The 18,309-nt window shown below is 39.2% G+C and overlaps 1 protein-coding gene across 3 annotated transcripts in view; it reads right to left on the bottom strand.

Annotated features, from left to right (window-relative positions):
• ADAMTS9 (ADAM metallopeptidase with thrombospondin type 1 motif 9) overlaps positions 1 to 18,309 on the bottom strand; it is a 172,246-nt gene that overhangs the window by 137,123 nt on the left and 16,814 nt on the right. For all 3 annotated transcript variants that reach the window (XM_081246304.1, XM_081246305.1, XM_081246306.1), the window contains exons 4-8: positions 6,491 to 6,780; positions 4,154 to 4,237; positions 3,938 to 4,053; positions 2,903 to 2,943; positions 2,680 to 2,785 (exon numbers count right to left, since the gene is read on the bottom strand). In XM_081246304.1, coding sequence (XP_081102430.1) covers positions 2,680 to 2,785; positions 2,903 to 2,943; positions 3,938 to 4,053; positions 4,154 to 4,237; positions 6,491 to 6,780 — 637 coding nt within the window. The remainder of the gene's footprint in view (positions 1 to 2,679; positions 2,786 to 2,902; positions 2,944 to 3,937; positions 4,054 to 4,153; positions 4,238 to 6,490; positions 6,781 to 18,309) is intronic.

Below are 18,309 nucleotides of genomic sequence, written 5' to 3'. Positions count from 1 at the left end.
ATTTAATTTTGAAAAAGTTCATTAGAAAATCTGCTACAGAGTACGGGAGCAAATTTTTTTTAAAAAGGATTTTAACTTTTCTTAAAATATGAACAAAGCTAACTCAAAGAGACAAGGTGCCAAAAGAAAAATAATTCATTAACAGGCTAGCAATATACTTTCTGTTTAAGCCACAACTCACATCATTCACCAATGATTTCATTTCTTGCTTCCTGACACTTTTGAGATGAGGGATATATGTATTGTTTCCATCTTAGAGGAAGGGAAACAGCATATATTTTCCTCAAGTCAAAGGGAATGTTAGAACAATTCCATCCAGAACTTGGGTATCTGGCTGCCTGCTGACTCTGCCTTGGAACTGGTGCTCCAACATCATATGCTCCTACGCCAGCATTAGCTACTACGCTTTGGGTAGTTTAATATCTCTAAGTCAAACACAGGGACACAATAATATCTACCTTGTGGGGATTATAAAGATTAAGGGAGATAACGTAAATGAAAGCTCCTAGAACAATGTCAACAACATGGTTTTTGCAGGGGGAGATGTTTGTTAACACTGTGAATTGAGACTTCTCTATAGCTTAAAATATTTTGTTTTTGCTACTCAAAATTCATACTTTCCTTAAAACGTCAATTTTACAAACTGGCTATCTAAAAGGGGTTTATAAACTCCTTTGGGGAAAGGAATTAACAGGAAATTAATTATATTTCTTTAAACAGTATATTCTTGTTAGCCATATTTTGGGGGAAAATGTTAATCTGTTAATCACACAGGGACTTCCCTGGTGGTGCAGAGGTTAAAAATCTGCCTGCCAATGCAGGGGACACAGGCTCGATCCCTGGTCCGGGAAGATCCCAAATGCTGTGGAGCAACTAAGTTTGTGCACCACAACTTCTGAGTCTGTGCTCTACAACCCACATGCCGCAATTACTGAGCCCGCATGCTGCAAGTGCTGAAGCCCGATCACCTAGAGCCCTGCTTCACAGCAAGAGGAGCCACTGCCATGAGAAGCCCGCACATCGCAACGAAGAGTAGCCCCCGCTCTCCGCAACTAGAGAAAGCCCGCGAAGCAACGAAGACACAAAGCAGCCAAAAAAAAAAAGAAAAAAAATCACACAAACTCTTGCCCTTTGAATACATTTCTATCTCTGTAACTTTACCCATTCCATTCTCTGGGGCAGGAATAGCTTCCCCATTGAAATGCCACCCTATTCCTCACTGTGAAATCTACACCTCCTATTTATATGTCTCAAGTAATTTACCAGATTTCATGTAGAACAAACAAATGAAAATCCCCCAAAGATTCTGTTAAAATAAGTTTGTTGAAACTGAGTTAAACGAAATCAACACTTTAATATAGGACTTGTCAGAGCCTTTACCTCATGCCATTTGGCCTTGGCATTCCAAGCATGGCTAGACTACGAAAAATTTTTTTAAATCACTGGATTACAAAACTCTTTTTCCCCCCATGGACCATTCTCTTGGAATCAGTGTTAGAGCCCTGTACTTTGGGAAATGCTGGTGAAATCAATAGTTTTCAAACCTAGTTCCAAGAAATCCTTGAGTTTCATGAAGGTGTTTCAGAAGTCAAAGGACAGAGAGGCAGCTGACTAAGCAGGACTCTGATCTGCCACAAGGGCTTAACTAAAAGTCATGACTCTTTTATTCTCTAAATATTGGGCATCTGACGATATTTCCTTTGGAGAAAAAAAAAGGGGTGTGCTCTTAAAATATGCTTGAAAATATATGCATTATATGTGGAATTGGATTAGAGATACCTCTATATATGCATCTTGCTTTACGCCTATTATACTACACTGCACATAAAGTACCTTAAAAAAACATTCGGTGAATGAAAAACCTTGCTTAATAGATGATGTTATCTCTAAATAAAGTTAACATCTGACATGCAGATTAATACACAGCTGTATTATACAAGGACATCTTTTGAGAAAATTATTTCAAAAGGATATAGTATGAGTAATTTAATCATTCTAGAAAGAAAAGAAGGCAGATCAAAAACCAGAATAATTTTGAATAAATTTATACTGTTTTGCCCCATGTTCTAACCAGGCTCTGGCTCTAAAGAACAAAAAGGAAAAGCCAATTTCGTAACGACCAGACACTTAGTGAACATAATTAGGAAATAGTTTCTTCTCTGTATCTTTGTTCATTTTTCCCCCTAAAAGAGGGATAGCTCTGTTCCAGAGGCTAATATCTAAAGGACAACCTCAGATATAACTAAAATCAGGAATGATCTGGGTTTGGGAAAATCATGCGGGCCACAGCAATGTTGGAGGACCCTACTAAACAAAGATGTGTCAGGTAAGTTCTCTGGGCTGATATACCCTCTGTTTCAGTGGAGGGGGTAGAAAGGCCCCCTTTTTTCCACTTTGCAGTAGGAAAGGAGCATATTAGACCTTGCCTAGAAAACTTTAAAACAGTTAAAGCAAAGAGACGCATGAGCTATGGCTGAAGAGGGTGCACTGTATTTATTTAGCTTCCCAAAGTCAAAGTAATTTCTGCCAGCTACATTCCAAGCTTTTCAACCCTTCAAACTCAACTATGATTCAAGAAGCGTCTTACACCCTCTAAAGTCAAGTAAATGCTCACTGATGTGAAGGAACAGAAGTTTTAGGTCACTCTAAATTAAATGAAAATATGGAGAAGAAACGTACACATGGCCCAGTTCATGGGCTATTGTAAAAGCTGTACTCAATCCACTATCTTCACTGATAGAGCAGCTTCTGTAGGGATCACAAATGGTTCCCAGTTCAGCCAGACCTATTAGAAGGGGAAAAAAAAAACCCACAGGGATTTACTTTAAAAAGCATTTGTGGCTTGGAAGAAAAACATGTCATAAACTGTTGTAGCCAGAGAGGATACGCACAGTGGACTCACCTAAGGTATCACATTTGTCATGAGCTCTGCAGATATCCTGTCTGAAAGCAAAGCAGACTTAGGGTCTTGACACCAAAGAGTAAATGTCAATACAAGCAAACACTTTAGAATCTTCCAGGTATTCACAACATCACCACTTTAGGGGGGTGGGGGGGGGAGGGTACTGGTTTTACAAAAAGCAGACTAACAGAGCCAGGGATGTGCAACTCAAAAAAGTTTAGGAATCACTGGTTTACAGATTAAAAGCTACATTCAGAGGTCTCCTTCTGCCACAGGGGTAGCCAAGGGCAAGTGAAAACCTTTCCGTCCAGGATTTTTCCTCATACCTTGAAGCAAGTGATTCTAGTTTCTGAAGAACATTCTGAGAAGGCTCTAAATGCCTTTCATTTAAGTTGATCGAAGAGCAAGTGTTTGTGACCATATCAAAGGTGACTGATGGGAGACACACTAGGCCAGCAGACCTCTTTGCTGCCCTGCACAGCATTTTAAATATTTTTGAGCTAGAAGCTACCATTTAAAAATTAGGAGATTTCACATTTTCCAAAAAAAGTATCCTTATTTCTGGTTTCTTACAGAATCACAAAAGCTGGCAACATTGGACTTATATCCTGCATGGTAACGAGCTCAATGGGAATGGCAGCTGCCCGCTCTATACAGGTGTTTACTTTTAGACCTGCCTAACACATTTATTGCCTACTTGGCGGCGATGGGTTACTGGTTCTCAACCCGGGGTTATTCTGCCCTCCTCTACCACACACCCTCAGAGGGCATGTGGCAACGTCTGGACAACACTTTTGGTTGTTATAGTTAAGAGGGGGGAGAGTTACCGGTAGGTAGTAGGCAGAGACCAAGGATGCTGCTAAACATCCTGCAAGGCACAGGGAAGTCCCCACATTATAGAATTATCTGATCCAAAATGTCAATAGTGTTGAGGTTGAAAAACCCTGGGCTAGGGGCTGGCCACCAGGAATATATGACCTCATCCCATCAACGTGACCAGAAACTAAAAGACTGGAGGAATAGACATCCATATACCTCGTTACAAGAACTGCTGTATCATGCTGGATTCCACCTGGATGGTTTTTTGAATGCTGCCACTGGCAAAAGTTTTTTAATGTTGTCTGGGCATTAAAAGATATGGAAGGTCCTTCCTAAACACAGAAAAGAATTATGGTTGGTCCGTTGCACCAATACCAATTAGATATGCCATTTCGGATACAGAGAGAAGAAAGAAGAAAAAAACTTTATTACCTGTTCATTATGAATCACAACTAAGTTCACAATTACAATATTAATTAAATTTCCAATACTTGGGTCTTTATAGATAGAGGCTACCTGCAACCGAGATAAATTTTTCAAAGTTAATTGTGAACTCCGTGTAAGCAACAAGCAATTCACTTTTTATGCTGGGCTCCACCTCTTTTTATGGTTCATGCAACATATGCATTTTGGAGTTGTGAATTTTCATTCAATCAACAAACATTTCTTAAAAGTCTCTTTGTAAAATTCATAGACAGCAGCTTTAGACAGTAATGAATGCAAACAAATTTAAATTTCAAGGTGTTTTCCAAGGAAACTGCATTGTCATGTAACTTAGCAGTTCTTTGTGCCAAAACACTGGATATTAACTTTTGATCAAGTTTTTTCATCCTAGTTGAAGCTGGACTGCCATTTATGGAATCTCACATGGACCACATACTTGCTAATACTGCTGCTGTACCAACCATTTGTGTTCTCTAAAACCTGGTAACCTGTTTTTTTTTGGGGGGGGTTGTTTTCATTATTATTGTTAATTATGAGAGCTAACATCCATTGAATGCTTACTGTGGACTAGATCCTTGCTGAAAACTGCACAGCAACATTCTGGGCTAGGTGTGACTATAATCTTTGCTCAACAAATGAGGAAACTGAGGCTCAGAGAAGTTAAGCAACTTGTCCAAGACTAAACAGCCAGCAGTGAGTAGCAGAGCCAGAATTCTCAGCCAAGGTCAATTTGACACTGAGTCCATGCTTGTCATCAAAATCCTTAACAGGTCCGAATTTATGGGTTAGAAATGGAGTTGAGTCTATGCAAGGCCTGACTAGGTTTTCCTTTCCCTCCTCCAGGACAGGAGAGGGCTGGGGCACATGGGACTGAGCTTGAGGAAGGGGGGTGAGGGAGAGTGGGGAGGGGAGGCAGGTGGGGTAAGGGTTGGGGAACACAGTGTGGGGTGGTTCACAGCAGTGCAGGGAAACACAAGGAGAACCACAGGTCACGGAGAAGGAAGGAGAAATTCTAAGTCAGTGTTCCCAAACGGCTGCTTTTCATATTCAGTGGGGGAATTTAATACAAGTAGATTCCCATTCAAATAAACTAGAATCAATCTATTAATAGGAATGCTATGCTGAGGCTTAAAATGAATGAAGGCAGAGCACGTGGTATATTATGGAACAATCTCCAGTGTTTCAAGAAAATAGCAATATGTAATACCGTGTATGAGAATGCACCATCTCTGAAAAAAAAAGTGTATCCATACATATTTGCTTAAGAAATGTCCAGAGTTGCATTGTCCAACATGGTAGCCACTTGTCACGTGGCCACTGAGCACTTGAAATGTGGCTTGTCCGAATTGAGATGTGTTCTGAGTGTGAAACACATACTGGGTTTTAAAGACTTAGTACGGAAAAAAGTTAGTCTCGTTAATAATTTTGTAAATGATAACATTTAGATATAAAACAAAATACATGATTAAAATTAATTTTACCTGTTTCTTTTATGTGTGTGTGTGGCTAACAGAAAATTTTAAATTACATGTATCTATACTTTTAAAAAATTACGTGTGTGGCTTGCATTATATTTCTATTGGGCAGTGCTGGTTAGAAACACGGGCAAATAAACTTGTCACAGTGGTTGCCTCTGGGAAGGGGCCTGGGAGCCTGGGTGGGGAAAGGCACTTCAGTTTTCTCACTAGTCTTTGGATCTGCCTGATTTGTTTTCCAATCATGCAAATTTATTACTTTTTCAGTTCAAAATGGGAGTAGAAAAATTCAAAATGGGAGTGAGAGATTCCTAAGACTCACCCCAGAGCTACTTAATTAGAATCCTGGGGAGGGGGATAGAGACATTTTACAAAGCTCCACCAGTGCTTCTGATTCATAACCAGCATCCAAAAGTCTTACTGGCACCCACAGCTGGCTGTGCAAATTCACGTGTCAAAGGGCACTGGTTTCGGGAAGTGGACAAGCTGAAGGTCACATGCAGTCCCTAAGCCACTTTACTGGCTTTACATGACCAGGGGCAAGCAACCCAACTCCTTTGAGGCTCAGTTTTCTTATCAACAAAATGAGAATGACAATTTACCTAGCAGAGTTGCCAGGAGGATTAGAAATGATGCCTTTTAAGTAAGAAGCACATTGTCTAATACAGAATAAACACTCACTATTGATGCCCATTATTGTCATTGTCTAATATCTTATGTTCTCTTCAGTCACTTGCCTGAATCGTTGAAATGCCAGCCCCCAATGGTTCTCCAAAGCACTGGGTGGAAACCCATTCCCCAAGGGCACATTTAGGGACATCATAAATCACCTCCTTTTGAATGTACTTACAATTGACATTAAAGTTAAAATATAGTGTTGAAGGTTTGCTCCATGGTATAAAACCATTCTGTTGTCTGCCACCACCATCACTTCTACAAACCGTGGATAGGATAAAAAACGTTTTGTTCTCCTGTGGGTCCTCTTTTCCCTTGTGCTGTCCGTCTTGTTACCATAGGCAGAAAGCGCCCTTTTGGTTAAGCTGCTTTTTAATACTGCCACGTCATCAGCCAGGCTACTCCTCTCTCCCCATTTTCTCGTCCTCGTTTTCCTCTTGTCCTTACTGTGACTATTTTTGTGTTCTGTAACAAATCAGATGGCATGCATTACATTTTGAGCCACATCTATTTCATATTAAGAATTTAATTTGACACGTCTTAAAATGATGTCTCTGTCATCAAATTACATACAAAATCAAGTTCTACACGCTGTGGACTCTCCGGGTGAAACTATCTGCGCTCTCATCTAAATGACTAAGGACTTGAAATTAGCTTTTCTGGAAGCTTCCATGAATGCTCACTTAAGGTGTTAGAAAATCAGGCCTGAATTTAGGGGAAACAATTGCTTATTCTTTTCATTCGGTAACAAAAGTCTGTCTGGGGTTTAAGTGGTTTGTATTCATTGTTCTTTGCCAAACATGGAGTAAGGGCCAACAGCACAGCTACAGAGCTCTAGAGAATGGAATGGAAATGCTTCTTGTACACTACTTTTCATATTCAATGAGATACGGTATAAAGGGGCCTAAGAGGTGGGCAAGCTAATAGACAGTACAAAGGAACTACAGAAAATGAATGACAAGGTATTATTCTCTTACCATATTCAATCACTGTAATGCATGAAATGTAAGAATAGAATCACTGCTGTTCAATGCTTCCAAATTTTTAATTAATTTGTTTCAGGGCTCAGTTGAGGAAGTAGATTCCACTCAGGGAGTATAAATAGGTAGTTGGGACTGTGATATATAACGCCAGATGAGGTCTCCTCATTTCTGATTCTAGCCAAGGTACCTCTTGGATTCTACACAAGCCTGCAGCTCACAGTGTGGTCCGTGGACCAGCAGCATTGGCAACTCCTGGAAGCTTGTTAAGAATATAGACTCACTGGCCCCACCTAAGACCTGATAAATCAGAATCAACCTTTTAACAAAGATCTCTAAGTGATTCATATTCATGTTAAAGTTCTGACAAGCACTAGTCTCCAACTTGGTTTGAAGCTTGTGTTGCTGGTGAAAATATTCAATTTCAAAGCCATCAGCCACACAATAACAGAATGAGCATAAAAGTTCCTGCTAAAATATGCTTTGAGTAAAAACAGAATTTAATCAGTTATCTTGCCTATCAAATCATAACTGGTTAAGAGTTTCAGAGTTTTAATGCCAATAGTTTGTAGCCCAAACAGGCAACAGAATTGCACAACTAAGAAATATGTTTTCCTAAGACACAAGAAATAGAATTTATTACACCAGTAATAACAACAAAAAAGTTATAAACTCTGAGTGGTTTCATATTTGAAGGGCTCAAAAATTTAACCATTATAACCTATTGCTAAAACAATCAATTTAGGCCAGGATGTGTATTTTGCTCAAGTTGAGTGTTTTAGTGGTTGTTAAAATAGTGAAATCAGTCCAAATTGTCAAAGAAGTTATATGTGGTGCAGCTATAGATAACATGACTAGCCCTAAGCCTGGTACGCAGTAGGATTCAACATTAGACTATTTTTCTTCCAGTCTCTCTTTCAAGAGTATTCATATAGGTATACCCATGCCATATAGGTACTTGGGCTGTCATTCCATGTTTAAATCACTAGTGATTACAGAATGGATACTAGACAAGCACCTACTTCATGCCAGATATTGAACTAGTCTCTTTTACATATGTTATCTCATAATTCTTCTCAGGCTGAGAAAACTACCTCTATTTTACAGATGAGGAAAATAAGTCTCAAAGAGATTGAGCAACTTGTCCAATGTCACATACAGGATGTGGTGGTATCTGGAATCAGGCATGGACTTGATCAACACCCTAAACAGTGCTCTTTCTATCAGGCAAAACTGCTCAAGAGCTAAGGACTGAAATGGGCTCATGGTTTGGTTGACAGTTTCTAAACTGAGCCTGAACTGGAAAAAAGACAGTGCCTGGTGGATATTTTCACAAACACTAGCTTTTCACAACAGGTGTATGGAAGCCACGTTGAAAATTGGATTTTTAAAAATACATTAAAATATGTTACTTATTTTGTGAAATAATACCCTTCATGTCTTTTGTAAATATTTTAATATAATTTATTATAACCAGTAAAGTTTCAAAAAGGTTTTAAAGTCTCTGTTGTTTTTCTATTCTCCATTTCATTATTTCTGCTCTAATCTTTATTCTTAGTTTTCTCTTCTTTTTCAAGTGTCTTAAAGTGGAAGCTTACATTATTGACTTGAGATCTTCTTTCTTAATAGAGGCATTTAAGAAATAGCTATAAATTTCCCTCTAAGCCATGCTTTAGCTGCAACCCATAACTTTTGACATGTTGTCTCTCTTCATTTTCATCTATCTCAAAGTATTTTCCAACTTCTCCTTTGGTTGTTCAGGAGTGTGCTATTTACTTTCCAAATATATTTGAGTTTCCCATTTCTCTGTTATTGATTTCCAATTTCATTTTACTGTAGTCAGAGGCCATACTCTGCATTATTTCTATGCTTTTAAATTTACTGATATTTGTTTTATGGCCTAGCACATGGTTTAGTCTGGAGAATGTTCCATGTGTTCTTCAGAAGAATTTGTGCTCTGCTGTTGTTAGATAGAGTGTTCTACAGATATCTGTTAGGTATAGTTGGTTTACAATGCTGTTCAAGTTTCCTATTTATTGGTTAATCTTCTGCTTAGCTTTCTATCCACTACTGAAAGTAGAGTATTGAAAGTTTCCACCTATTATTGTTCATTTTTTTATTTCTCCCTTCATTTCTGTCCATTTTTGCCTCACGTATTTTGGTGCTCTGATATGAGATGCATATTTGTTTATAACTGCTAAGTATTCCTGTGAAATGACCCTTTATCACTATAAAATTTTGATAAACTTTATCAATAAAGTGAAGTAACCCAGTCACAAAAGACCACATATTATATGATTCCAGTCATATAAAATGTCCAGAATAGGCAAATCTATAAAGACAGAAGTAGATTAGTTGCCTAGGGCTGGAGGTGGAGTGGGGACATGGGGGGAGGCATTGATAGCTAATGGGTTCAGGGTTTCTTTTTCAAGTTATAAAAAAGTTCTAATAATGACTGTGATGATAGTTGCACATAGCTGTGAATACACCAAAAAATCACTGGACACTTTAAATGGATGAATGGTATGGCATGTGAATTATATCTTAATAAAGCTGTTAAAAAAAGAAAATACGTCACTTAGTTTGTGAAAAGCAGATAATCTTTACTTATTGTCTTTCATAAATATTTTGACTTATCAGGTTAATTTCGAGAAAAACATAACCGCAGCGAGAAAAACACTGAGCAAACGTTATATAGAAGTCACTCTTTGGACCATTCAGGGGAATCATCTCATCAGAGGGGACTTGGGCATGGGAAAACCTGAGGATAAATCAAGGCACTAATTGGAAAAAAGGTGCACTTATTAAAGTAGCAAAGTTGAAGACATTAAGGCATGAATCACTGAAAGAGATTTCTGACAGAGAACAGTGGTAACAGAGAAAAACCCATGTAAATTCTAATATACCTGAAAGACATTTCATTCACAGCTAATCTGTGTGTCAAAGAAACAATTCAGTATGCTTTACATGGTATAAAAATGCAGGAATAAAATTACTTCTTCAGAATCAAAAGCAACATCTTCTAATACATACTTCCCAGTTATTGACCTAATTAGCCCAACTAATTTCTACCACATTAACCATTTTAGCAAGCAGTTTTGAATTTGGCATTACAAAGAGTAAGAGCTTTAAAGATGCAAATATTCGCTGTGACTACAAATGCAGGAACATTTTTACTGATGATGGAAAAAACAGACACTATGACTGGTATATTTACTCAACTCTCTTGCCTCTGAATAGAAATTGTTAATATCAGAGAACAATTTCTACCAAGGGACACACATTGTTAGGATAAAAAGAAAGTCATTCACATTTCTCTTTAGTGGCCTTTTAGCTTAATGGAATTGAAACTAGTATTTGAAATTTGCAAGGTCACTTTGCTAATAGTTTTATCAAAATGAGCTACATAATGAGATTTCACCCTTATAGAAAGCACAGTATGAATGGTCTATGTATTTTTGCTCTTCATTTCACCCACAGAAAGCTTTACGTTTGTTATTACTTTTTATTGAGATATAATTTATATACCATAAAACTCATACTTTCGAAGTATACAATTCAGTGGTTTTTGGTGTATTTATAGCGTTGTGTAATCATTTCTATTATCTAACTTTAGGATATTTTTATTGCCCCCAAAAGAGACCCTGTACCCACCAGCCGTCACTCCCCATTCCCCCTTTACCCCCCATCTTTCAGTAGGTGAGTCTCTGGCAATCACTAACCTATGTTTTGTATCTATGGATTCTCATTTCATACATATGGAGTCATACAATATGTTGCTTTTTGTGTCTGGCTTCTTTCACTTAGCATAATGTTTTCAAGGCCCATCCATGTTGTAGCATGTGTCAGGATTCTATTACTTTTTATTGCCATGTAATATTTTACTCTAGAAATATACCACATTTTGTTTATTCATTCATCAATTGGTGGACATTTGGGTTCAACAACTCAATTGAATAATGTTGCTACAAACATGCATGTACAAGTTTTTGTGTGGCCATGTTTACATGGCTCTTAGGTATTGCTGGGTTGTATGGTAAGGCTGTGTTTAACATTTTGAGCAACTGCCAGATTGCTTTCCATAGTGGCTGTACCATTTTCATGCCTCTTCTTGAAGTTCAAATACGACACTTAGAAAGGAAATCATGTTTTCATGGTTTTTCTTGAAGGATTCCTCAAAAATTAATCATGTTTACTACACTAAATAGCTTATGAGCAATCTGGCCTAGTTCAAATCTTAAAGTAGCATGTTGAACCAAAGAAGATATACAGATGGTACATAAGCGTGTGAAAATTTGCACCATGTCATATATCGAGAAAATACAGATAAAACAGCCATGATATACCAAAATCCAGAATGCTAACAACAACGAATGCTGATGAGGATTTGGAGCAACAGGAACTCCCATTCATTGCTGGTGGGAATGCAAAACGGTACAAGTCACTTTGGAAGACAGTTTGGATGTTTCTTACAAAACTAAACATACTCTTAATATACGATCCGGCAATCGTGCTCCTTGGTATTCACCCAAAGGAGCTAAAAATTTATATCTACTCAAAAAACTGTACATGGGGTGTTTATGGCAGCTTTATTCATAATTGCTAAAACTTGGAAGCAACCAGTTATGTCCTTCAGTAGGTGAGTGGGTAAATAAACTGTGGTATATCCAGACAGTGGAATATTATTCAGCGCTAAAAAGAAATGAGCTATTAAGCCATGAAAAGACTTGGAGCAATCTTAAATGCATAATACTAAATGGAAGAAGTCAATCTGAAAAGGCTACATACTGTATGATCCCAATTATATGACATTCTGGAAAAGGCAAAACTATGGAGAGAGTAAAAGATCGGCGGTTGCCAGGGGTTGGGGCAACAGAGGAAATGTACAGGTAGAGTACTCAGAGGATTTTTAGGGCAGTGAAAATACTGTGTATGATACCATAATGATGGATACCTGTCATCATGTATGCGTCCATACCCACAGAATGTACAACACCTAGAGGGAACTGTAATGTAAACTATGGACTCTAAGCGATAGAGATGCATCAATGTAGGCTCATCATTTGTAATAAATGTATCCCCTGATGAGGGATGTTGATGGTGGGGAGGCTCTGCATGTGCGGAGGCAGGGGATATATGGGAAATCTCTGTATCTTCCTCTCAATTTTTCTATGAACGTAAAACTGCTCTAAAAAAACCCAGACAATTAAAAAAAGTAGCATGTGATATCTCCAAGAATCAAATGCACATTTGTATTCAGAGAAAAGTAAAATATTTTGCCATTGGAACCCTCACATGTGCATGTAAACACATTCTGGCATGTTAAAAAGCTCTAACTTGCAATTGTGTGCTTTCTAATGCCAAGTCAAAGGCAGTATAGTTATAATGCTTTATTCCAAGAACATGACTTAATGTTGACTTTTACAATTGTTTTCGCCTTGAGAACTATGAAGGGGAACGGTGATGCTTACACTACTACTAACAGTCACTGTTCTAAGATCTTGTGCTCTGAAGAAAGCAAGCTTCAAGGTCTATTTGACCTTGGGCAAATAACTGACTTTTTCTCACCCTCATTTCTTCCACTTATAAAGCTGAGTAAGAACAGTACCTCTTCCAAGGAGTTGTTTTGAGAAACAACTAGAGATCATGCATATAAAGTATGCAGCACACAGGAAACAACCAATAATTATTTTTTCTATTTTTTACCAGTTATAAAGTCATGTAGTGAATTAGAACAAAAAGGAACCATTTAAGGGAGAGAGACTATTCTTCTGAAAAACAATTTTCTGGCTTAAAATCATTTTAAAGACAAGCTGTTTTATACACTAAATGACCTTTTCTGAATTACTTCTCTTGGCCTCAGTTTCCTGACCTCTTAAATGGGTATATAAATAGGTGTTTCCACCTTAAGTCTATTTTGAGAATTAAATAAGAAAGTGTGTAGAAAATTCCTTGTAAATTATAAACTGAATTTTAAAATATTATTTTTTACACCTATTTTGTGCAAGGCACTGGCTAAGTTGAAATAAACAAAAGCAACAACAAAATAGAAGTAAAACTTGGGGCTGATCTTTAAAAAGAAAGTATCATAAAAATTTAAGATGGTATCAATATTAAAAAACCTGACAGCTAAAAACTTAAACAACATTCGCTTATTTACTGGTAAGAATGTTTTAAATGAGCTTCATTTCACATTACCATGCAACAAAATGCATACAACATTATGAAATAACTGGAATTATTTTAGAAAATAACATCCGGGCCTGGTTATTCTGCAGTTACTCATTGAGTGTTTCCTACCCACTGGGTTGAGCTAAGGAGATTCGCATGTTAACTTTAACAGCTGGGAAGTTAATTATTGCTCTCTATGTTTATAAGGTTTATCAAAATTTAACTGAATTTTCCTTAAGGCACTGAGCCACCTTGTGACCTCATGGGTCTAAGTGGGCAGAGGAACCACAGCACAGGACCAAAGGGAAAACTGGCGAGCAAGGATTTTAGCAAGTCCCCTTAATGCTCCTCCAGGACTTGACAGCCAGAAGGAAGTGGATAGGGAGTCGGTAGTGGTTTCACACTTGGATTCTGGAGCCAGACCAGCCCTGGTTCACGTTCTTGCCCTAGCGCTGCTGTAGCTGCCCTTTCTTGGGCAATTTCCTATCTTAAAGGCTCAGTTTTCTCATCTGTAAAATGAGGATACTAACAGCACATACTTTAAAGGGTAACTGTGAGGGTTAAAAGAGATAATACGTAAGATGCCCATGGCACAGAGCACAGTGCACAGGAAAGATCCATTAAATATTCAATGCGATAAGGATTTTTAGTTGTTGTTGCTTTACCAGTAGTATGCAAAACAGCCCCCCCTTATGAATTAGAATGTTGACGTCAGGGTTTCTCAAATAAAACCATTCTATTTTTGAAAGAATCTTCTAAAGAAAAGGAGAAGAGGGAGGGGAGGAAGGAAGGAAAGTCATAAAGACCAGCTCCTGTTCCCCCGGAACTTCCAATCTAGGTTAAGAGGTACATGCAGATTGACGTGGGAAGACCTAGCCAGAGATGTAATTAGATGGAAAGAAATGCCACAAATACTTCTGCTTTTCAACTGGCTCCAAAGGCCGATAACATACAGGAAATAAAACATGGAAGCCGATGGCAGCTCCTGGCCCTCTGTTCTAGTCCCATCGAAGATCTGCCCTCAAAGAGTTACTCAATGAAGCCTTCAAACAGGGACCCCGTGGGATGAGAATCACAGTCTACTAGGATCAGAGGAAGATGGGTAAACAAGCACAATATGGGGGTGGGTGGGAAGAGATAAAACATAAAAATGAAAATAGCCATAAAACCAATGAATGTTCTAGTAAAGAACAATGTGTTTCCAGAAACCGGGTGGGGAAGGAACTAAGGGAAGGAATTCTTCTGTGTATATAAAGGTCTAAAGCATATGAATGAAAATCACCAAGGTTTAATTTTTTTTTAGGGGTCCTCCATTTGATAGCCTGAAAAACAACAGTGAATCCCTAGATACTCAGGAGAGTCACGTCCCCAAACCCATTTCTCTGAACCAACTGTTAGCTTTTTTTGGGGGGAGGGGAAAGTGGCATGCCCAGCATCTAACAGTGCTCCACGGACAACACCGTTGGGACATGGGTGCAAAGGGCAGTGGCGGGAGATTTCCTTTTTGGCTGGGCAGAACCTTTATAGACAGTGTTTCCCCAGGAGTGGTTTACAGAACTTTTGTCCTAGAAGATATTTCCAAAAACAAATCAAGTGGGTTTGCAAAATGCTTTACACAGCATTCACATCTGGGACTTTCTGTACACACATTAGCATTTTAAGTGCTCTGAGAAGTCTTGCAGGAAAGAAACCAGTCTACATTTTGCTCATCCATGGAATTGGGAAACTTATGGGATCTTGGCCAATTTAGGAGGGGATTGAAAAGTCCCTGGAAATAGAACAAGATGAAGAGGAGTGTGTTGATGGGTTTTCCTTTCGGGGACAGAAGGAGATGCCACTGGGAGAAAACAATTGAGAAGCTTCTTGTAGTTCAAGGGGCTGTGATGGGTGACAGGTGGCGTGTAGTGGGAGGCGTGTTTGAGGGTCATCATACCACCGGTGGGGGTGCCTCCAGCTACCTGTGGAGGTAAATTTGCTGACTCAGGTGTGCAAGCTGGGACACTTGCCCCAAAGGCCCTGCCACACTCTCCCTGATTCAACATCCTGCAGCTCCTTCAACTGCATGTGGTAACTGCTGTGACGATGTGACGATGATACTGCTACGATAACACTGGCTAACGTTTGTTTTACGCTTTCCTCTGTGCCAGGCACTCTTCGAAGAACTTTACATGGATTAACCTGATTATTCTTCACAGGGACTAGTAGAATAATAGACAGGGACTATTATCTCCATTTCATAAATGAGGAAACAGAGGCACCCTTGAAATAACTTGAGAAATTATTTAAAGCACATCTATTTGAAACAGTATAAAATGCTGAACATGCCTGGGCCTGTATTTTACTGAGAAATTGTTTGGTTTTGCTATTAATAGCCTGCAAAATACCCACTAGGAAATGTTGGCTTTGACTCATTCCCTCTCTTAGCAGTAAGGGGAGATGCGCTCCTTCTGCCCAGCGGATCCCGGCTGCCCACAATCACCCTGCACTGTCTGCAGCCTGCCTTTGATGGCTGCTTCACAGGCCCCTTTGTGACATGGCCTGGGATCTTCCAGACCAGCACTCTCCAGGAGGAACAGAATGTGAGCCCCACGTGGAAGTAAGAATTTCTAGTAGCCAAATTTTAAAAAGTCAAAAGAAACAGATGAAACTAATTTTAAGGATATATTCTATTTACCCTAATACATGCAAAATATTATCCTTTCAACATGCAGCACCAGCCCCATTTCTAGGGCTCAGGAGCCACATGGGGCTACTGGCTGTGGTACAGGGCGGTGCATCCAGGAGGCAGTATGATGTGTTGATAAGAGTTTCAGAGTCAGGGAGATCTGTGTTCAAATCCCAGCATCTGTGCATTCAATCTGCGGACCTTGGCCAGGTCACTGAAGCCCTCTGTGCCTCAGTTTCCTCATCTGTGAAATGGAGATAATAATGGTTCTTCCTTAACAGGGTGGTGGGAAGGGCTAAGTGACTTAATACACAGAAAGTGCTGAAATAGGGCCTGGTGCAGAGTAAGCGCTCTAGGGGTATTGGCTGTGGCAACTCATTACTAAAGATGAACAGCCTTTTTGTGCTGGAATAAAGGGGCTCCTGCTATCTGCCATTTCACTGCAGCTCTTGGGTGGCCCTATGATGCCTGTGGCGGGTCTAGGTATCACTCCCGTATCAGAGATTAAAGAGCACTTGGGCTGGAGCCCTTTAAAAAGGCTTCTAACCAATTCTTAGGGAGTATATCTCCCACATTCCTTTGATACACAAGTCTCCCAGTTTACAGGAAACTGAGGACGAGTTTACACACCAGGCCTGCAGTAGAAACCCTTCTTCATCCTGATGTCCCTGTTCTGGCCACCATCATCATGAATGGTTGCAGGGACACACTGTACTCTGACCACAAGCTGAACTCACCAGGGACCCTCCCAACCACAGGCCAACATCTTGCAGCACCCTGGCCCAGCTCAGATATTTAGCTGCTGTACATTCAGCTCTTGCTCTAACAACTTACTCCCTTAAGTGAATTAAAAGCCTAATATCTTTCTCTAAAGTCTTGATATAACTTCTTAAACGATCTCACTAGTTTATTCTTAACTATCGTTACACTTAAAATAAACCCAGGAGCACTCCCAAAACCTCATTTGAATTGCACTTTTAAACATACCCCTTCCAGGCACCATCCATGGACAGCCTTTCCTTGATTGACAGCCTGGAAAGAACACAGGACCGGGAATGAAGAGGTCTGTGTTCACGGCTCACTTTTCCATTCGTTTTAGCTCTAACATTACAAATTCCGTCACAATTCTGACCCTCGATCCTCTTATCCACAGAAACAGGGACTATAAGTTCTCTGAAGTTCCTTCCAGTATTGAAAAATGATGAATTCTTATATTTTATGAGTGAAAAATGCCAAAAAATGAAGTCCTAAGATTCAAAAAGGGCAAAACCCAACAGTCTCCTCTCTTGGCCACTTAGAGAGGGTATCAAAGAAATAACCAAATGGTATGCAGGGTGGGCAGGTAGAAGAAGACAGAATAACTGCAATGGAGAAAGACCAACAGAAAAGAAGTGAGGTATGGCTGATGTTAAAAACATATCACGGAAGGTGCCATATATGTATCTCCAGTACTCATTGCCAAGTGTTTATTTTGGACCTGCTAAAATAGGTAACAGTTTCTGAAAACTATTTCTATACCTTAATTTGACTTGTTACAGTGGAAAAGCACCAAATGTGATTAGGAAAATAGGCTTAAAAGGAAAGAAACTAACACATAACCAAAGTTACCCTTGGAAAACCATTACACTGCCCACAAAGCACAGCACAGGAACACTGGGGAATAAGAGAGTCATGTCTCCCATTCCTATTCCGCCAAGAGTGTGGTCATCCAGGGCTGAGTCTTGCACTACTAACTTCTATGTGTGTCCCTGTCTCACTATCCTTTGGTTTTCTCTCCTGTGTGCATACATGTGCAATAGGACATTGCTGCATTCTTAGGAACTGATGGCTTCCTTTGTAACTATTCTCATCCATAAGCCAAGAGGAACCCGTTCCTATCATTAACTACATGGGCTTGAAATTGAAAGCTGTGTTTCCAGATATCAGCCAGAAATAAAAACAACACTATCCCTTTCTGTTGGCACAGACAATGGCTTTGAATAACCAGACCTAAGAAAGTCTTTCCTAGTCCATTTCTCTGTACCTGTGTCTTGGACAAACACTGAACTTCACTCTCTACTGTGCTTTCCTGCAGTGTCATCCTGTGACAGCATGAAATCCACAGGACATGAAATGTTTGCAATAAAAAAAAGAAACCATGTATGAAATAAGTGTCTGCAAGTGAAGAGAATGAAAAGA

The sequence above is a fragment of the Mesoplodon bidens genome (genome assembly GCF_964165515.1).
Source record: "Mesoplodon bidens genome assembly, chromosome: 10".
In the NCBI taxonomy this organism is placed as follows: Eukaryota; Metazoa; Chordata; class Mammalia; order Artiodactyla; family Ziphiidae; genus Mesoplodon; species Mesoplodon bidens.
This window is presented reverse-complemented; position numbering and strand designations above follow the sequence as displayed.